Genomic DNA, 22,289 nt, shown 5'->3' on the forward strand with positions numbered 1-22,289 from the left:
TTTCTAACTGAGGGATCAGAGGCTTAGCTGTAAATATGAGGAAAGCTCAAGATAAAGCAGAGTATACAGACTGTTAACCTGAGGTCACTTAGCACAGTGAAAGGTTTTTTGCGGTGGCGTTTCCTTTCTCATTCAAACCTTGTTCTGCCCTCTGCTGGCAGTTAGTGCCATGAAACAGAGATGGCATTGCGTTATTTTCGTGGCAGAGTTGCCTGCTGTTTGAAGTATGTTTTACCAAACAGGGTTTGAATTCCTGTCATTAACCAAATTTCTCACCACAGGTAACTGCTGTGCCCATTACATTTGTAATGTATGTTAGATGAAGATGTGTGGTCAATACGCTGATTTTGGCCTTGGAAAATCATCACGAGGTACAAGTTATTACCCAGGGAATAGTTACTCTGTCCTTCAAAGCTATATTTACTTTCTGAAGGCAAGCAAATTTCTGATTTTTGGCAGGCATACTGATTCGTGAAGTCAAGTATCTGAGTTAAGAAATGCTAGTATTGAGGACGCCTGTGCTATTCTAATGCTACCCTTGCTGCACGCAGACACATTTGATGCCTATACTTACTAGATTGCGCACTATTTTTCTCCACAGTTTTTTTTCACATTGGTGTGTTGCACATGTAATGAGCAGCAATTCCAGGTATTGGTTGTTTTACCTGTGACATAGCCAAGTCTGGAGTGCTGTTCTCCAAGACAGACTTCAGATTATAGTTCTGTTTACTTTCCAGTTTTAGAAAGAATGAAGCAAGAAACAGTAATCACTTTGATCTTGGCTCATCTCTTGAGGAGGTTCATCATATGCACTGAACAAGTGAAGGGACCTAAAAGGAAAAAATGCACTATATAAGTGTAAAAGGAGGAAAAATTATTGTACAGACTACTTCAATTCAGATACATCCTCATTTCTTAAGTATCTGGCATTACAGCCTTGATCTTTTAATATTACCCACATGCAGCTGAGACATCCAAACTCTTGAGAAAGCCAATCTGAAAAATTGTGCATCAATTTGGATAGCTATGGCAGTTGTGAGTAAGGCCAGAGCTCTTAGATCCACTTCTGCCAGTTGCATTCATGAAGCAAAGTAGAGATAAGTTTGCTGTAATTTTATTGACAACAATAATGGGGTGGTTTTTTTGCCAGTGGGTTTCACAGCTGGTTGCTGAAAGCAGGGGAGTGATGAGAGTCAGTGCAGGATTTTGTGAACATAATCCATGCACGTGGAAATGAACTGTCTTGCTGTTCCTCTCCCCATCCCTCTAGCTTATCCCCATACTGGTTTCCATACTTCAGGTTCCACCTCTCCATCTGTTACATCCCTTGCCACAGAAGACTTCTGCCTCTGCTTGCCTCTTCCCCTTCCTCCAGCCTTCACTTGCTCCCAAGCTCAGTCTTCCCTCTTGGGGCTCTTGATCCAGTCTTGGTTTCACCTCCTCTGCTGCTTGTAGCCTAAATTGTAGGTTTTGTGGTGTTTTGGCTTTCAGATCACTGAAGAACTTTTCATCGGAGCTCTAACTTAACTATGCTGACAACAGGATTCCACTTTTTGGCTACTTATTGCAGGCCCCTTCAAAGTAGTTGCAGACCTTTGCTATGGTTGCTTTACTGATCTGCCTCCTCTCCTCCCTGCTTGCCAAATCTGACAACAAATGACGCGAAACAAACAAATAAGTGGACTAGTATGGAAGCAGAATGAGTCTTATAATAGATATGTATTTAACCCACAAATTCCAGTTGTAATTAACCAGCTGGGAACTATAATCGCAATTTTCCAGAGGCTTGGCTGCTGTCAGCTAGTCGTTGTCTGTGTGTGCAGAGGAGGATTAGAGATGGTGTTTGAAGTTGCTGCTTGGGGAAAAAGCAAGCTGTTACTCTAATGGGGGACAGCTGAGACCCGTGTTTTTCACCCATCACAAGGGACCACCGAGCCTGGTTTTCAGCCTTCCTACAGAACCTTTTTTACAGAAAGGCACTTGCTACGCAAAATTTTTGCTCCCACAGACACAATGCCCTCAGAGAGGAGCCTGCAAGTATGACTTTTCTTTAGGAAGAGAGTTGGGGTTACAGTCTGAGTCGCTTTTCTACTTGTATTTATCTGATAAAATTAACAACTGCAGTTCTTAGAGCAACAGAGAAGGGGACTTAATTATGTCAGTAACTCAGTAGGGGGCCCAAATAATGATTGCGAAGGATGTAAACTGTGCTGTGAGACACAGTGCCTGTTTGCACTGCAGCCTTGCTAAGACCCCAGGAAATCCTGAAAACAAAGAAGGAAAGGAGGGCACTGGAGGCCCTGTCAGCTCTTTTAAAAGGATACCATCCTCTAGCTGGTCTGTCAAATCACTAGCTGGTAAGCTTACCTGTGGTATTGCAGAAGGTCCATCTAAGGGCTGTCTGGTTGCTCATTCTAGGGCATGCAGGTAGGTGACCCTGAGGCACCTCATGTGTCATGCTCCGCCAGCCTGCCTGCCTTCTTAAATTGGGCTTTTCGGTGGCTCATGTTGTGCAAAGAACTGGAGTGTCTGGATCCAGGTACAAAATATCCTTAGGCAACCTCCTCCCAAACAAGTAACCTGCTTTTAGATACCAACTTGAGGAGGAAACAAAGTGTTTCCTACCTGGAAAAGAGGACAGGAGGGCTTCTGCCTGCATAGCCTCATCCAGTGCTAATTGCTGGTTTTTGAAATGAGCTGGTGCTAGTGGCTTCCTGTGGGCAGGGAAGCTGTGGGGCTGTGTTAAGCCATAAATATCAAGGCTGGGACTTCACATAGCATTGGACTATAAGAGAGCTGCATACCGCTTTTACCGCTTTCCTGAGCTACCTATTTCTTTTTTTTAGCCAAAAATGTTAAAATGAGGTTATTAACAAAGATGAATACATGTTAATTGCATCCTTATGGTTTTACCCAAGAAGGTTTTTAAGTTTTAGAACAAGCACTAACAGCATGCTTGTTTGCTCTGAGAAGAGGAGTCGGGTGTTTACACTGAGGAACTGTGCTTGGAGTTCGGCAGTAGGTAGGAGACTGCTCAAGATCTATCCAGATCCCAGCCTGTTAACACTTGGACATACAAGTGCAAAATAATTTTTGTTAAATGCAGTAGATATGGTTTATTTTTGGTGGATTTCTTTACTTCTTTTGGATGCTTCTTTAAGTTTTTACTAACACTTTTTTTATACTTTTTTTTTTCCTCTCTCTGACTTCAGCCATTGATGGATTTCTAAAAACCGATGAAAGACAAAGACTGGCAAAGGAGAGAAGAGAAGAAAGGGAGAAATACCTCGGTAAGATGGTAGGAGGTGCATGTATTATTTATGTATACTTGTTAACAGGCTTAAGTTACCAACATGACATTTATTTGGTCCTGAATTTTAAACATTGTGGTTCAGTCTGTTCCTAGTCTTTATCCCTTATATTACTACTTTAATTTTTTTATATAATTTAATTTTAATCTGTGTTGTCTTTGATTTCTGTTTTGACTATTAAATATAGTTACAAGTTTCTTCTTTGACTTATGTACAAAGGTTTATGTGCAAGATATTGACCATTAGGATTCTGACTTATAAAAATACCAGATAAGCCTTGAATAATACTCAGGATAGTATGTAGGATGATTTGGTGAAATAGCCTCTGGTTTAGTCTATTAAATTTTAGCCATATTAAGAGAGGTCATGGAATTGTTGATTACGGCATAAAGAATATAAGTTTTCCATAAGTTTTAAAATGGTTAATCTTTCAAGAGAATGAGAAAAAATTATTAATTAATTTCCTGAATAAGTATTGTTTTCAGTGTTTTTTAAATAGTTGTTTTTAATCTACTAATACCTCCAGGGAAGTCTTGAGGAAATTGGGGGGGGAAATATATATATAAGGGTGTGAGTATGTACACAGTTGATTTCATACATGTATATGAATGAAATTTAACTGGTTAACATTGTTATGGATTTTATATATATACATATATGAGTGTGTGTGTGTGTATATATATATATATATATAAAAAATGAACAGTTAACTCCGCTTTTCCTCATTGTAATAACAAGAAAAGCCAGTAGTCTGTTCCTTAAGTTTACCTGACAACACCTATCAGAAGGAGTTTGCCAGTGTTTTAAGATTTTGTAAAATTTAAGCTAGGCATATTTTTTGAGGAAATATCAACTAAAGCAGTATGGCCACCTGTGAAAAGAATCATAGTAAAATACTGGTTTCTTGCAATAAATAAACAAACTACTGACCATTTCTTGACAAAACCTGGGGCTTGAGACTAGTGACTTGACTGTTTTTTAGCGAGCAAGATTCCTTTTGGTAGTTCCTGTGAAAATCTGCTCGTGTTTGGTACTTAAATCTCCCCAGAGGTTCTGTGTATATGGGGCATGCACCAGCCTGAATTGTAGCTTACATCTTTTCTGGATTCATTCAGTCCATGCAATTTCTTCTGTCCTCTTTGTTATCCCTTCTTTGCTGGTTCTTGAGAAAGTGACATCATGATGAGTAGATTGGAAAGGATTAAAAAGCGGAATAGGAGATGAGAAGGAAACTGAAAGATGGAGAATCTGGGATTGGTTGGCTCACGGGATTTGGAAGGTGTTGGCTGCAGTTCTTGTCTTCAGACAACATACGTGCTTTCTGGAAGCATACTTTTTCAGGGTTAAGACCATTTTTAGAATGGGGAGCTCTGGGTTTTGGTCACAGTCTCTGTGGCAAATTTCTTTTAACAGGTCAGAAAAAAACAATGAGTTCCCCAGAAGGACAGATCTTAATTCAGGCAGCAGGTACTTTGCAGCAATATGGAATAACGTTTTCACCAAAGCCAAAACTCGTTAATCAGTGGTTTAGTATCCCTAAATTAAGGGACAAGAATTGTATGTTCGTCCATGATGACAAAATAGTTTGCTTCTCTATCCAGAATCAGTCCCAGATTTCACCTATTTACTCAGAAGGTAATCTTAGTACAGTCTCTGTGGACATCTCACTTTATTTTTGGTTTTTATCAACTCTAGCATGCACTTTTCACCTGCTCTACCTGCTGTGGCTAGTAGTCATTAACAGTTAGTGACTGGTCACTTGTCTTCCACTGTCTCTGAGGTAACTGTCTATCTGTTGGCAAGTCTGATAACTTTATGTGTATGAGTCAAGGCTTGCCTGCAGCACTGACACCCCTCTCCTACTGCCCTGTCCTGAGGGGGAAGGAATAGTGAATTCTCGTAAGGCAAAAGGGGAAGACAACATCAACTGTATTTCTAACAAAAATAAGGTAGAAGGTGTTCAGTAAAGCATGTTGGATGTGAGGAAAAAGTATTTTAGGAGGAAGAGATGCAACTGTTGGAAAAGGATCTGGTGGTGGAGGGACTCTGGCTTTAACACAAAGGCTTGAGTGTGGAGTGGGACTAAGAGGGATTGAGGGTCATTCATGGCTGTCTTTAAAGAGCCTGGGGGTAGGAGCTGAGGGAAAAAGGCTGATCTGAGAAGAGGGAACATGGCTGTCTTTAAAGAGCCTGGGGGTAGGAGCTGAGGGAAAAAGGCTGATCTGAGAAGAGGGAATTAAGATGGCTGAGCAGGAGTCTGGGACTGATAGGAAGATACTGAGAGAGAGTTAGAAGGGTGAAAATTTGCTATACAAGGAAATAGGAACTGAAAAAGCAGACTGAAGCTGAATAGGTGAGCAGGATGAAGGACTAGCTGTTGTATAAACAGTGTTAATTGTGGCTTTCCCTGACTTTCAAGTTCTTAGCCCGGCAACTGTGAGAATATTCCTCCTTTGATACCAGCTGTATGTGTGTGGTATGTGACATTACAGGCTTGCATATATATAGGCATGCTTACTGAATTCTACTTCCCTGCCTTTTTATGGAATACACTTGCATGAGAAGTGTATCCATGATTTGTCACGTTAACTTCTGTTACTTGTTCTTCTTTGTAAACCTGAAGCAACAGTCCTATACGTAATGTTGCAGTCTGAATTTCTGTAACAAGCTAATGTCTCAAGAAGGACATTGTGACTCCAGTTGGAATAAAAAACTGGGCAAAACCCTCAGAAGTAATTTTATTATTCATGTAAAGAAGCAGAAGTGGATAACAATATAGCACCAAATTAAGAACAGAATGGTGTATTATAAAAGCTTCATAGAAAATTTAGCTTATGTTGTTCTCATGTATTTATTCTGACAGCAGCCCCATAACAAGAAGCACAGTTTTAAAGAAATTCCAAGGGCTTTTGCTTCAATGTGTATAACTGATTCACTTTAAAACCTGATGGGAACATTTGTTATGTCTGAAAAAAGAATTTGGTTTTAAGCTGCTGAGGGATTTGAAACGTAAACAGAGAAGAGTTGTTAACTATTCTGTACACCTTTTTACATAGGTAAGGGGCACAAACTGTCACCTTGTGTAGAAAGGGCTTCCATATTTATTAAGCTAATCACTTAGATTTACTAATTATTTCAGCACTCCTGTGCACTATATTTTTTTATCTTGTTGGAGTAAAATCCTGTGTTCTTGTATTTGTTGTTTTACTCTATTGTGTCATGTTATAAAATAATTTTAAAGCAGGAGAAAATTTGCATAAAGTGAAACGCACCTTTTATTCTGCCTAAGCTGCCAGGGAACAGCAGATACTGGAGAAAGAGAGAAGAGCAAAACTTCAGTATGAAAAGCAAATGGAGGAGCGGTGGAGAAGACTAGAGGAACAGAGGCAGAGAGAGGAGCAGAAGAGAGCAGCTGTTGAAGAAAAGCGGAGACAAAAGCTTAAGGAGGAGGAGGTAAGGTCCATTGGGAGATGTAAGGCAGAGCAACTCTGTATGGTAGCATTAAACATAGCTGAATATTGACATGCACTAAATGTTGGTTTCTTTTTTTTGCCCAGAGACATGTGGGCATTACTTTGGGAACTGCAACCACACATCACCGCAGCTATAAAACCCCTACTACTATTTGTACGTCAAAAACACTTTTCCAAAGCTTTTTTTTGTCTCTTGATTTTTGTCTGATATCACAGAATAGTCTTCCACTTATGCTCACATATCTGAGACTCTGACTGTCAGATGATAAAGCACCAGCTTTCCAGAAGGTGGCTTTCAAAGATGAGTGTTCCCATAAAATGGTGAGATTTTTCTCACTGTTTTGTTTATTGTCCATGAAACTGAACTAAGGTTTATGAAAATGTTTTGCTTTTCTTCTGTAACATAAAATCAAAACCTCTTAAAGCAGTGAAGAATCTGGGCTGGTTTAAAATTCTAGCACCGAACAGTATTACATATCTTTTGAAGCATCTTCATAGCCTTCTTCTCTTCTATACTCCCTGCTGAAATCATTTAAGGTTCTTTTTTGCTCTGGTGAGTCCAATTTCTGATGCACATCTCCGAATCCATTGTGTGTGTCTCTCCACATGACGTTCTGGAGAAAACACTAACACTGCTGCTGCAACTGATAAAGAATTAATGATTTTTGGAAAAGAGGGCAGTAGTTTAAAAACAAAAAAAGGGCAAACCCAAGATATTTCCCTAGTTCCTAGATTAAAAAGGCTCTAGAAACGTGGAGTTATTAACCTTCCTTCTTTTATGCCCCCATCTTTTGTTGAAAATATCTTTGTAAAAGAAGTAAACCACTTTTGTATGGGGTCAGAATAACATACTGCTGTCCACTGAAGTTTTTCTGTTTTGTGACTTTAACCTGAAGATTATATCTTGCCATTCCTCGTTCATCTGTAACATACTGATTGTAGCTTCTGCATCATAGCTGAGAATTAATTTTAAAATATTTTGTCATGTGGTTTGTTTCAAATTTTGGTAAGAAATATGGCAAAACCAGAAACAAAGCATAGGAGATCTCTCTTCTGTGGTAATGTCATTGACCTGGCATGCTCCTTTCCTGGTCATAACCTTTTGTAGATAAGCAAAACTGATCCCTTTCATGGGGGTTGTAAGGGAAAGCAGTAGGTACAAAAAATTCTAAAACTCTGTCCTCAAAATTTGTACTGGAGGGGGAGAGGTGTGGGAAGAGTGAGCAACTGCCTGCATTCTCTGCCTCTGTGCTTTGCTTGTTCTGGAGAAATCGGAGCAGGGTTGTTGGACATAGGAGAGGCTGTGCCAGGTCAGACCCAAGGACCTGTTCAGTGGGGACCCTGTTTCCTGTAATGGCCTTCTGCTGTTGCCCAGAGATGGATGTAAGAAGAGACTGAGCACACAGAGATGTTTCTCCTAAGCATCAGCAAGGCTGTTATAGTTGCCCAACACCCTGTACATGTGATGGGAGACTTTTCTAGCGGTGACAGAAAGGCTTGCTGCCTCCAAGTGTTTGGTCATAATATGAATACCACTCTTAGCTCTGCTCACTGAGGTGGTACTTCAAGCTTAAACTGTCCCAAATCTTTTAGAACCAAGACAGGCCACGCCTGCCTGCTTTTGCTTTCCTTTTCTCCTTCCCACCAGGTTGAGGAACCTGAGGCAACACTATTTGGTAGGAGGAAAAATCCAAGAGCCTCTGAAGGAGGGGAGGGTACACAGGGGAATAATCTGTAGAACAGGGGAGGATGAAGGAAGAAGGAAATTGGGAAAAGGTGATACCACCACCTCCTGGCTTCCCTTCATGGTAACTTGCCATTCCCTCATTTCTCAAATTCTGCTTGAATTCTACTAAAGAATTTGCCAAATCCCACTCCCACTCCAGCTCTTATAATGAGCCCCTCAAACCCTGTATCTGTAGTAGCAATGGAGGTCTGAATAAGGATGGTGATGAAGTTGCAGTGCCCAGGGAGCTGCAAGTTACTGCTTGTGAGTCTTTTTGGACATTTGAGGCCTCTTTTACTAGAAAAGCTTTGAACCTGTATTTCCCACACCTGTGTTTGGAGTGGGGGGAGTATCCTGGCCAGTGAGCCAGTATACTGCAGCATGTCCTCAGTATTTCTCCTTCTAACGCTGGTTTACATTGAGTGGGAACTGGAGCACCCATTTTACCTGCTCATCAGGTGTCTGAAGTACCAAGTAGAAAGATTTTCTTCCTTGCTCTCAGCCTTATTGGTTGTTCTTTAGATCTCCCTTAAGTGTTTTTTCCGTGCTTTCCTTGCAGAAGGCAGTGTATGTTTGTGATTAGGAACAGGTTATGTAAACCTCCCTAGAAAATACTGTTGTCACATCTGTAAGAGTTTGAGACATGAATGGCTCTTAAACTGTGGGGCTTGTTGGCTTCCTGTATTGGAGCCTATTCTGTTTGGCTGTTAGCATGCAAAGGACTACTCAAAGAGGAGGTGGCTAAAGTTTCATTTATTTTGCTTACTTTTTCCCCCCTCTACAGTGCCAGATAAGAGATGATGATTTTAAAGTCTGTGTTGATGGGAATGGAAATGTTTGGCAGAGTTCTCCTCTGGGGCAGCTGGGTCTTTTTGCAGAGCACAGTAGAATCGTGTCCAATTCCTCAGATAGGAACTGAATAAACGTGTCTGAAAATCATCTTGTCTGTGTTGACTGCACCTTTCTTATCTGTAGAGGTCTCCAGTAGCACTGCCCTTCTCTCCATATTACTTTTAAAGCTGCCTACTTCCTTTAGTAAAAGCAGTCCCTGAGCCTTAAGGAAAGAAGCATGGTGGTGTTCAACAGAAGCTATTTAAGAGTTGCTTTTAACAGTAAGTAGCCAGTGGCTTTAGGACTGGATAAAAGCAAAACTAGTCCTTGTTCCCTTAAAATATTTTTTCACTTTCCTTATCTTGAACTTCCCTGTGACTTGGAAATACCTTGGAAATAAATGTTTAGCTGTACACGTACACAGGGTATTGGGAAGTCTCTGTAGAAGCTGTGTTCTTCTGTTCCTGTATTAGTAAGACCATATGGGCATGACTTGTACAGGCTATGTCAATGATATTAGTGCAAATAAGAGCAATAACATCTGTCTAGTCAAAGATACATTTTTGATAAAACCATCAGATTTTTTAAAAAAGGAAATTGATAAAATTATTAGTGATCTTACCAATATACTAACATCTGAATGAATTGGTACTGCTGGACAGCATCAAATCTAATCCATCACTCAGACTTGAAAAATTGATGTAAAAACTGCTAAATGGAAAAGAATATCCTGCAGCGTTTGAGAGATTGGTTTGGTCCACATGCAGTGTTTGTTACATTTATAAAAAATACGCACTTAAACACAAGAGAGTGAAAAACTCTCAAGATGGTACATTGCTAATTACTTACTATATTATAATTCAAAGCTAATTACATTTTATATGGAAATTACATTTTATATGGAAATAATAACTGCTTTCCAAACATATTTTGGCGATTCATATGCTGAGTGGAATTCAGTTGTGTAATACAAAAATTTTGCTGCAAACTGTTTGAGGTTGCTGTGCAAGCAGTCTTTCAGTCTGCTGTGTGGTGGACATGAGAAGAGTTTAGTCCTCATTACAACACTGACCGTCCTCTGCTCCCCCCCTCCCCATTGCTTGCTGCTGCAGCTTCCCATGTGCCTCAATGCAGAGCCTTCATTTGTCCTGTGTTCTTTGATGCACACACCCTTAATATGCACCTTTAATGGTAATTGCTTGAGAGTAGAAATTAATTCTATTCAGAAGGGTAGTTAAATTTTAAAATACTGTATTGCCTTTTAATGCATTCTTTAAATAGAAAATAACAGAGCTCTTGTTGCTATGTAGAAATGCCACTCAAACATAAAAAAGATGATAAAGCCAACTGATAATATCAGGAAACAGTAAGCTACTTACAGACAGTGATGATGAATATAAGAGTAAAGAGGAGGAGGCTTTTTGGACTCTTCTAGATGTTGTAGGTATAAGGTAGATTGTTTTAGAACTGTTTGCATGAGTTATTTTCAGTCATAATACTTGTAAAACTTTTTTTCTTGTTTTCATGTCTGTCATGTTTTACATAGAGAAGAGGAAAGTACTTCAGTTAAATTATTTGTATTCTCGCTGTTGGTTTGGTTTCTTTGGTTTGGGGGGTTTGTTTTTTGTTTCTAATTCAGACAGTGCAAACATTTGTTTTCTTTCTTAGTCTGAGGAAAATCTGGATGAATAACTATGGATTTTGGAAAGTAACATGTATATTTTCGATACAAGCAGTAGATGTCTCTCTTTTTACGGTTTTACTCATTCTTAATTTAACCTGCATGCAAAGCTTGTACGTTATAGTTTTTTGTGGAAACTCACTATATCTTTAGTGCAGAGATTATTTCCTCTACCTATGGCTGTTAGATTTCCCAAATGACGATCATGTGGATAGTTTGCTCTGTTTTTAAGAAGGTACTTCATCTATAACATTGACAGGAAGGGGTTTGCACACAAAGGAATGTTTTGTCTTGTTCAGTTTTTGTCACAGACCAAATTATTATGCGAGTTGTTTATGCTATGCTTCCATGTATCTTACTGTTTTATTTGTCTTTTTAGTTTTGTGTTAGCTTAGAATGCTTTTTAAATAACTATCCTTTCTTTGTGAAAAATGGCCTTCATGTTGTTCTTTATCTAAACTGTATCTGCAGGCTTTCATGAGGTTGAATAGTTGTGTTCTGTAGTGCTTTAATGAAAAGCTCTTTGCAAATGGGAATGAATGAGCCTCACCACATCATGTAACTGAAGATTTCAGCCTCAGATTGTAGGTAGCATAGGCTTTCAAATATGTATGGAAAATAATTTAATTTCTTTAATCTCTTTCATCATGCATTTTATTCTTAAAACAATGCTTTCATAGTAGGTGGTATAAGTGTATTCTGTGGTTTGCAAACTACAGAAAATTGCTGGTCCTTGCTTCAAGCAGCATTAAAAAACCCACCAAACTTAAATCACCCAGATAATTGAAACTTGACTGCTTTCATCTTATCTTTTTTGATTAATGTATAATAACATTCATTAGATATGGAAAGAAAGAAAGATTCTGTAGCAGTGTATGCTTTAATGAGAGAGAAATGGGAAGGTGATTTTCCTTTGTAAAGAGTATGGGTAGAAAGTGTATTGGGGCAAGATGCATAGTAGAAGAAGGTAATGAAAAGAAGCAGGCTGCAGAGAAGAACTGGTGATAAAATAGGAGGTGAGGTTTGGAAAAAGTACAGAAAAGGAACTGAAACAATTAATGTTGGGGGGTGGGAAGTTAAAAGCAAAATGTGTGAATTTGAAATGTAAAGCCACCACACATAGATTTTAAACATGAAAATCGCTTCGTCAGGTAGCAAGAGGAGAAAGATAGACTGTATCAAACTAAATCAGAGGGGAATGACTTTGGATTCCAGAGATTGGAAGACTGTTTTCTTTTCACGCCCAAGGTACGAAGAAAAAGTGATAGGGTGTTCAAAACTGGTTTTTTTTTTCTGTGCTGTTGCAGAATAGGCTGTGCTTTGTGATGCTTCCTGCATTTGCTTTGTAGGGAGAAAGAGGAGGAGGAGAGACAGAGCATTTGCATGCCTGCCTGGACACTGATGGCACTGACTAGACAGAAGGGGAAAAAAAGAGGAGGAGGGAGGGTGGGGAAGCAGCTGCCTGCTTTCAATGAACTTTGCATGATGTCATCTGATAGACCATGAGCTAAAGACATAGAATAGAGATGAAACTGAAGTGAGAGCTCAAAACACATAACCAAAATATAGTCTTCCTGGAGATGGCAGTAGAAATTGTAACAGCAGGGTGGGTCACCTGGCCTAAAGGTAACGGGAACTCGAGAGCCAAGAATGATAGAAAGTGTGTGCACGAATTACCTTTTTTCACTCACTGTATAGAGGGTAATATAATGGAATTCTTCATGGTACAAGTGATTTGTAATAAAATTGAGAGCTTAAAGACAAAAGGTAGTGGCTTGCTGTTGAAATTGATGTATAACTGTTAGCAGGGCTGGATGAGATGGAAAAAATTATGTCAGAAATAAATTACTGGAAGTCATGGTAGTAGAAGAGATTCTTCAAAGATGTGGAAGAGACAAAAGTATATTGCCAGAAGATGATGAGAGGGCATCTGGTGTTGTAGAAAGCCAGTGACCACAGACAGAGCCCCAGGAAGGTAGCACAAAATTTACAGCTATGTGCATAAAAGTTCCAGGTGCCGTAGTTACTGGAGATGCCTGATATTAGGGTCTGTTCTGCTGAAGGAGGTCCATCAAAGACAAGAGACTCAACATCAGTGCAGAGACTGAAGGTGACATGCTTAAACAAAGACTGAAATTTCTGCCAGGAGATGCAGAAGTTTCTCACAGTTGAGCTGAGCTACCAAAAGATACTGGAGACAGAGCAGGGGATTGGTAGAAATTGAAGGGGATGTGATGTAATTGTAGAAACCTGCAAGATCAAGAGTTTGAAGTGAATAGAATAGGAATTTTATACTAGACTGGAAGAACGTCGCAAAGTTATTAAGTAATAGGACCAAAATTGCTAATAGGATCAAAGGGCTAAAAATCATTGGGATGGGAGTCGGGGGCAGCAAGATAGACTCATCTGTCACAGGTAGGGCTTAGGCTGCTGCAATCTGAGAGTGAAGAGGTTGCCAGCCGTGAATGTGGTACTGGGAGGAGGAAAGGAAGAGGGGGGTAGGTGATGGAACAGTGGGTGGGGAAGAACTAGGTTTTATATGCTTGAAAGGAGGAAAAGATAATGTGCAGAGATCATTGCCACAACAGTAAACCACCAAGAAATTACCAGAGGGAGGAGTGGGAACAAAACTGAATGGAGGTTTTTCAATGAGAGTTAGAAGGTGTTGGAGAGGGAATAAAGTGATGACCATACCTAGCTGTGAGTTAAAGGCAGAGCAGGATTTTGGGAGTGAAAGAAACCTCCTTCTTGTTCTTCACATCTGAAAATCCTAACACATCAAGCCATGGAGAAGAATGTGGGGGTGGAGGGAAATAAAATAAATCTCAGAACAGCATGATCTGGGCATATGCTAAAAAAAATACATAGGGGAAAAAATAATCAGAAGCTCTTAAATGCCTAGACTATAGTGGAAGAAAGGGAGGGAGTTTTTGTAAAAATAAATAAATAAATCTGGCATCCTGCAAAGTAACCTACTTTGGGTTTGAAGTGATCATTTATCTGCGTGGCTAGGAGGAGCCACTGGCATTGCAGCAATTTAGCTGTGCTCAGATGGAGATGGAAAAAAAATCCTGAGGTCTGCATAGACAAGAAGGAGTTAATGCTTGTCGAGCATTATTCTTATACAAATTAAGTCCAGAGCACAGCAGCAGCCTCACCAGCAGGAGCAGATGCTAAGCAGTGATGCAACCTGTGTTATTTACTTAGGCCTCTGTAGTGACCTCAGTGGCTTGCAGACAAAGGATACACATATCTGGAGGTAGGTACCATGCTGATACCTTCTTTATTCAGTCCCTTTTCTTTTACTGCAGACAAGCTCCTGTAATCATCTTGCGTGGAGCAACAGGGCAACTGTGTCTTTTTAGCATGGCTTCAGGAGGAGGAAACGAAAAAAAAAAAAAGCTCCTAAAGAACTGATTCAGATTTGGTTTCTGTTTTTGTACCAATATAACCAGGAACGTTTAGAAGCCATGATGCGTCGATCCCTTGAACGCAGTCAGCAGCTGGAACAGAAGCAGAAGCGATGGTCGTGGGGAGGAGCACTGGCTGCAGGCTCAGGAGGGAGAGATGGTAAGTGAAGATCTGCAATGCAGGCAGCCTGTTTCAAGTGCAAAATGCATGAGGTTGTGGAAGTAGTAAGGATGATGCATTTTGTAGTTAGGGTGGTACTGTAGGGGCTACTGCCTTGGGGTTTGAATAAATGCTTTGTAATTGCTTGCCAGGCTTTTCTCTCTCTAATACTTTCTGGGGAGAAAGGTCACTCCTAACTTTAGGAATGCAGATGATTTTAATAGAGTAACCAAAATCTGTTTGGAGGATGCTAAATGCTAAAATTAAAATTTATGCTCTCTTTCCCTTATCTTCTTCCCCCGCATTGTCTTCCCATGCACACAGCAAATTTAATATTCGCCAAAGGACTGAGTGCTGTCTAAGCCTTGCAAAAGATGATCTGCTTTTGTTTGGTACTTCTGAAAACCTGGTGGGAATTTCTAGATGACTATGCAGCATATGTAGTTTAAAATAGTTTGGTTTTTTTCCCCCACATACTTTTTGTTGCTGCTTTTTTTGATTTGACTTCAGAACAAATTCTTTGTATTACATAATCAGTCATGTACTGCTTTTATATTTCAAAAAGATGCATGTTTTCTGTTTTAAATCATATAATTTACTTAAATTTGTGAGGTTTGAATAAACTGAGGTTATGGGAAAAATACCCATGTTTGGATGATGATGAAATATGACCATTACTCTCTTTTAAACAGTGCGCAAATATACTTAACTCTAAAAAGGCAAACTCTGTTTCACATCATAGTTTTCGTGGTATGCCGTAAAAAAAGCCAGGAAATAAAATATGTTTAAGTCTTTTATACTTTGAGAAAGAAATCAGTTTGTCTCTGTGATGCAGTTTATGCTTAATTCCAGCTCCCCCAACTTATTCAGTAATTTCTTTCACCTTTCTTTGCTCTGATTTCTCTGCTGTGTAGGTGAATCAGAAAATACCCCACCCCCTGTTCTAGGTTTAGCTGCCAACACCCTTCCTCCAGACCCTGTGACCTCTACTGCTCCTGCTGATTCCTTCAATGGTATTTCAGAGAATCACAGTACCATCATGTCTCGTTTATAACTGTTCTAATCACTGTAATCCATCCACTGATCTCGTCCTTCCTAACCACCGTTTTCTTATTATTTCAGTCTGGTACTCTACGGCATTACCCTTAGCGATGTGGACCAAATGTCTTTTTAATTTCCTTTTAATTTTGCCATGGTGGAACAGTGCATGCCTCGCATTTCAGCACAGTAGAGGCATTTCATGGTTTTATCACTAACTGTAGACTTCTGCTGCTCAGATTCTCATCTTTGTTAATTTTGCTGGTGCTCTGTGTTTGTGTGTGTGTAGATATAATTATGCATATATTTGACAGTTGTGATGGACATGCGCAGGTGCTGTTGAAAAAAATTTCAGTTGCACAGTAAGAGAAAATGTGTTATGGAGACCATGTTTCATTGAAACAGTCCTGTTTTTCCATCTCGGGGGCCTTTTTCTAAAATACTTTAAAAATAAGTAAATTTGGTATAAACAGTTATGCTATGTTTTGAGCCCCCCGAAGTGGATTTTGCCCAAGCGGGTGTTTGTAACAAACTCTGGTTGACTTTGTTTAGGCAAATGTGTTTCAGTTTTCTTTTATATTGTTCAGTTATCTTTTTTTTTTTTTTTTTTTTTTTTAATTATTATTCTCATAAAAGGACTGTAAAGTAGATGAGTCTTCCAGAATTAAGAATGGATTGCATATAGGATTTCTAATTTGGTTGCAAATTTACTTTGCATTTTGAAAACATAACACAAGTGCTTTTTAAGAACAAGATTCCCTCTCTCCCCCCAGAGGAGCTGGGCTTGGATATTACTCCTGCAGAATACACATTAAATGTTTTTCTGACCACAGTCTCACTGAACTATTATTTCTGTGCAAACAGACTGAAATTTTTGCACTAATTGTTGCTCACATACAAAGAGATTTGGATGTGCAACTGATGTTTTGCAGCAAAGCAGCATTATACCTGCTTTTTTAAAACCACAAACAGAGAATTGTATGCCTTACTGTAGTAGATGAAGGCAAATCTTGCAGACTGTGCTGAGGCAATGTTTTGATGAATGTAATAGGGAATGCAGTAACTTGGGGGCTGCAGAATTAGAGCCACACACAGGTCTCTAGCTGATAATGTTTTTGTTTTTGAAGGAAATAAAATTCAAATTTAAGGGACAAAGTATCTATGCTTTCAGCTTCTGAGCATCATGCAGTGATCATCATGTACTACTACACTGTAGTAATACTTGAATAACATTTTTCTGTCATTCGGTTGAATAAATGGCAAGGTAGGAGACAGGTATTGTGCTCAAACAGATCTTGTCATAGACTATTTCAAAAGAAAAATGAAAGCTCTTGGGGTAGTACCAAAACGCTGCCTTTTTTTTAAACGTTCTCAAGCACAAAAAGATAAAGCCCAATGTGTGGTGCCAGATCAGTCATTAAAACAGTGAATTCTCATCATGTGAATGCATGAATGTTGGTTATTTTGTGTTTGTATTAGAATAATACCTGAGGTCTACCTCAGCTTTTCTAGACTGAAAGTAGAGGGGAGAGTGAATGGAGATGAGGAGTTCAGAGCTGTCGTGTGTGCAGTTCATTTCCTTTAGGTAACTTTCTGCTTGTGCTGATACTGAGTATCTTCTATCAGAATGGCTTCACTCGCTGAGACATGATACATAATTATTTGCCTGTGGCAGTATAAAAGATAGGCTGTTGTAAAACTGGAATGTTAAATTCACAAGCAGAGAAGTTGCATCCCAGAGCATATCTTACAAAATTATGGTCCTCCAGCAGTCAGAAGGAGCTTATCTCATGCCTTATTCAGTGCTATGATCAGTGGCTAGGGCCATGAGTACAAATGCGAGGTTAATTTTGGGAGTTGATCAACACTGTGATATGAATACAAATATCTTCAATGCGTCTCTCTGCAGCATGTGACAAACTTTCAGCTTCTACAATGAATCTGCCAAAGCAAATGGAATCGCCAATCAGTAAGCGCCTCTCCTCCTCCACAGCGGCAATAACACATTCCCCCGACAGAGGCAAGTGAATATGCTGGACTCCTACCAGCGTAAACTCTCCTTCTGCTTAAAGCACTTCTTGTCCATATGGCTCTAACTTGCTTGTGTCTATTATTCAGAAGAACTCAAACATTTGAGAGGTTGCAAGTTAATACAGTAAAACAGTTCTGCAGCCTGTCCCAAGACTCAGCTGCTATATTGGAGATCCCAGTCCAGCAACAAAAGCTGTGGGGTCTTTTACTGATTCTTTTTCAATTTTTGATACTCCAGTAAATGCTGTGACTGCAGTAATTTCCTATAACTGTACAGATTGTGATCATCTAGCCAAATAATGAAAAACAAGCAAACCAAACATGTGGCTGGTCAATAGACATGGGATGTACTGTGGGCAGAAGTATGTCTGATGAGCCACTTGGAAGGCTTCAGTCTAGTGACTAGAGTTGTAGAGCCCTTTAATTTGATTTGAAACTCTGATCCAAGTGAGGTTCAGCAAAAGATGATCATATTGAGGGATTAGTGATTACTAAACCTACAGAGAGGACTGAAGGGTTTATCCTGCTGTGAACTCTTTGGAATTTTTTTTGTTTTGTGTGTCTTTTTTTTCCTTCTCCCCCCCTTTTTAAAACTCTAATGAGAAAAATATATTGACTGAAATAAGTGACAATGAAGGCTTGTTTCTAGAATGAAAAGGGAAGGTAAATTTTCTTTCATTTCTGAATTGCTTAATGAAAACTCATTAATAGCATTGAGGGTATTATAGATGGCTATATATGCATGCATGTAATAGGAGCATCTATGAGTATGTGTGATATAGTTGATGCTTATGTTTATGGAGTAGGAAGGAATGCAGGCATATTGTGTAAATAAAACTTATATAATGCAGTGAGACTGCAAATTTTTAAATGCAGTCCGGTATGGTTGGCACATTAGTAAGTAGCTGTGCGGTTGTACCAAATGTTTTATCTTTCCTACTGAGGAAGAAGGCAAACCTTTTTCATGCTGAGTCATGAAAGCAACCATTTTACAGAATGGAACATGCGTCTGTAAGAACAAAATGCAACGTGGTCTTAACCTTACAATATTTATTGTACAGGTGGGAAAATAATATAAAATGATGGAGAAACTATAAACCTTTTTTCGGAGGGAATTAAAGTTATCTTTAAATATTTTAAATCTCAAACACTTCAGGTTTTTTTATTTAATCATTTCATCATTTTCTTTGTCATTTAAATGTAACATTGTTTTATTTCTTTGCATGTTAAATTTTATTTGCTCCCATCCTTCAGCTCACCGCATGCATCTTAGTCCAATGGAAAACTTTATTGTTTCTCGACTGCTGACTCCCACACAGTCATCTTTAGCCAGAAGCAGAAGTACATTAATGCTTTCTGAGCAGTACAATAATCCAGGTAAAAATGTGAATTACTTTGAAACCAGTAAGGTATGTTTTTGTTGCATTTGAGCTGTTGCTAAGAGAAATGGAATACTATGAACCAAATGACAATATACATGATAGTACAAACTAAGTTGTTCATGATAGCAGTGTATTTAAAAGCTTGAAATAGCACATCATCTTGTCTGTCTTGTTCTAAATCAAAAAATCAAATTAACAAAATCACTAAAACCTAAGCCGATGGAAAATTGAATATATTCATTTAAGAAACTGTTTTAGACCAGTGTGTGACACCTCTCAAGAGGCTTTATTTGATATATTAATGTCCTCCTCTTTCATACTCAGATAGTACGTAGAACAAAAATCCCAGTACGCCATTTGAGCCTTAATTATTTTTACCAAGGTTCCAGTTCTGTGCTGTTAAATTACTTTTTGCCTTTAACTGTGTGACTGTATGTCTATTTTTATATATATGTGTATGTTTGTATGTATGCATGTAAAATGATACTTAAAGGAAAAAAACAGAGACACCGATAAGTAGGTGTTAGTTCAGAAATTATTGATCTTTAAGAAACTAAAAATTAGGGATGATAGTTACTGTACCTATCCGTTAAATGGCAGTCTAATAAAACCCTTACTTTGCAAACATCTGTCAAATTTATGTTTCCAGTCTGGCTAATACTTACACAAGTGCCTGACTTCCAGAGTAGTTACTATGGCCAGCTATAGCTTTGTAAGTAGTATTTGATGAAACAAGGATGAAATTTTTAACAGTTGTTTTTACTTTTATTAAAAAAAAAACCCAAAACCCACTGCAAATCTACACCCAAATGCCTATCTGCAAAAGGAACCTTTTTTTCAGGATAAAACTAGTTAGACAGTAGAAGACTGTTCATCTTCATGATGAGTATTTTTATACACCATAATTGAAATATGCTCAGGTCCTGCGTCTGTGCTTTTTATACGAATCTATTTAAAAATGAATTGCAAAGTAAACCTACTTTCCTTTGTGCATTACTAATTTGTTACATAGAGACATAGATACTGAATGACTCTAAAATTATTTCCCTTGTTTCTACATTAAAAGCAGCATCTGTTGGAAGCAGAAATGTTGTCATACAGTACTTGGCCCATGATAAAATTCTCAGTTTACTTACTGCTCAGGGATCAACTACTGCTAAGACTGAACCAAAGTCGACTTGAAATTAGATCGGTATATTAAAATTTTGAGTTGAATTTCTGGGGCCACCTACAGATGTTGTTTCCCCTGTTGGATTTGATATTGAGGAAATCAGTAGGGACTTCCTTTGTCCTTCCCCACTCGTTTTGTTTGTAAACTCCCAGTGTTACCTCTCTCATCATTGCAGGATCTTTAAAGTATCACGGTGGCATGTCTGACAAGGATACAGTTTGGCCTGTAAACTGCTTTTTCCTGAGCTGAAACAGGAGTGCTGGTTCTAGGAACAGCTCTCTGAAGTAGCATCCTCTTGTCACTTCCTCTCAAGGCAATCAGACACAGGTGGCAAACAGCATCAATAGAGAGGCCTCTGAGTGTTGAGGGAGATATCCCATTTGTTGTGTAGTTCCCTCTGTAGAAGTAGCTTCCTGAATAGGAAAGAGGGCTCTTCCTATTCAGGAGCTCAAACTGTGCCTCATGTCATGATGTTTGGGTCAAAATTGCTCTGCTCTTGCATTTTCTGTAAACTAAAAAGGAGTAGTCTTAATTTAAGACTCTTTCTCTGTTAATGTCACTCTGAGTCATGATATTCAGGCAAACAGTTGTTATTGGACACATACAGGGGTTATTTTAGAGTTGAAGTAAATATACTTAAGCAACATTTAAGTGTCTGAACATTGTTCTTAATATTCAGTGAACTTTTTCCAACTTGCTGGAAAGTCAGTCAAAGAATACACAGGTCCAGTTAAACTTAAAAGCATACAGGAAGTCTTACAGGACTGCCCCCAATAAAAAAAAAAAAAAAAAGAAGGAAATGTGAATTCCTTGACATTTGAACATAATTACTGCTTTTCTAAAGTCACTAATGTTCTTTACTTCAGTTGAGTAAGATTGGAAACACACTGTCACATGGTTACAATTAGTGTCTTGTCATTAATAAAGCATATAGTCTGTTGATCTATACTTATGTGAAAGTTTCATCTTAGAAGGCAATGTGAGCAAAACCAGGAGTAAAACACCCTGTTTAGAAAAACACCCTGTTCATACTGCAAATAAAGAAAAAACACCCAGAAAAAGTTGCCCTGTAAGCTGTAATGCATGTATCACACTAAAACTGATGTCTACCACAAATAACAATAACTGAAGTACCTACAGCAGCGTTTAGGTTTGGTTTGGGTTTTTTTAATTAAGTAATATTTTGAAAAACAATTAAGATACTTAGGAGTCTTTGCCATGTCCAGGCTTTAAAAAAAAATAATTGCTCTACTTTTCTGTCACCTTTCCCGTTTTGCAGTATTTGTTCAAAACTCACTCAACTAGAATTGTTTGATTATTCTTTTTATCATATTCAAAGGAAACTGGACTTTCCGAAGAAAAAAGTATCACAATCATAGGTGATTCAAAAGGTGTATGAGTAAGAGAGTGATATTTTAGAGATAACTTTAAAAAGTCCTATAAAATGTTACTTTTAGTTGAGGCATTTTTGGTCAATATGGGACCATGTTGAATGTGTTATGTGATCTTTTGAAACATTTTTGAAGAAACCTTAAAAACTTACCTTTGAACATTATAACATAAAAGTATGCTGTTTTCTCCTCTCCTTTACTTCCTCTCTTGCTCCCCTTTGCTCTTGCTATTGTACTATAACTCTTTAGTATTCCATATCTGTCCTCGTGTAGCACCAGCTAGTCCTCTTAAATCTCCTTACAAGCCTTCCCCCACCCGAAGCACTGACAGAAAGAAGGCAACTTCACCTTCCACTTCTGATGCCATGAAAGGGGCAGCTGCAGCTGAAGTTACTCAGGTGGGTTTGCAGTGGTTTTTGATTTCTCTTCTGGGTAAACTGTTGCGTCTTCTAGCTGTTGTCTTTCCCTTCACATTCATAAAAAATAAACTGCTACCCCTGTAATAAGAAGTAAGCAGTAAGAAGTTAAGCCTTGCATGCATCTGTTGCTTTTGTGCCCCCGTTTAGCAACATTTTAATATCTTCCTTCTCCTGGGAATCAATGTTGAGTGCTGGTATTTGGAACAGCAACACCTTTATTTTCAGGGAACTGAGATTTCTGGCACTGAAGTGTATGTTTCTGGAC

General features: G+C 38.7%; 1 protein-coding gene across 11 annotated transcripts in view; it reads left to right on the plus strand.

Annotated features, from left to right (window-relative positions):
- The window catches only part of MAP7D2 (MAP7 domain containing 2), a 92,197-nt gene that overhangs the window by 51,689 nt on the left and 18,219 nt on the right, over positions 1 to 22,289 (plus strand). The window contains exons 2-9 of one of the 11 annotated variants that reach the window (XM_074906239.1): positions 3,213 to 3,290; positions 5,731 to 5,787; positions 6,601 to 6,764; positions 14,478 to 14,592; positions 15,507 to 15,605; positions 17,540 to 17,650; positions 18,916 to 19,038; positions 21,855 to 22,003. In XM_074906239.1, coding sequence (XP_074762340.1) covers positions 6,663 to 6,764; positions 14,478 to 14,592; positions 15,507 to 15,605; positions 17,540 to 17,650; positions 18,916 to 19,038; positions 21,855 to 22,003 — 699 coding nt within the window. In that variant the 5' untranslated portion in view covers positions 3,213 to 3,290; positions 5,731 to 5,787; positions 6,601 to 6,662. Of the gene's footprint in view, positions 1 to 3,212; positions 3,291 to 5,730; positions 5,788 to 6,600; positions 6,765 to 14,045; positions 14,282 to 14,477; positions 14,593 to 15,506; positions 15,606 to 17,539; positions 17,651 to 18,915; positions 19,039 to 21,854; positions 22,004 to 22,289 lie in introns of those variants that run through there. The other 10 variants (XM_074906192.1, XM_074906201.1, XM_074906210.1 and 7 more) reach the window with 10 other exon arrangements.

Source organism: Athene noctua, chromosome 1 (assembly GCF_965140245.1).
Source record: "Athene noctua chromosome 1, bAthNoc1.hap1.1, whole genome shotgun sequence".
In the NCBI taxonomy this organism is placed as follows: Eukaryota; Metazoa; Chordata; class Aves; order Strigiformes; family Strigidae; genus Athene; species Athene noctua.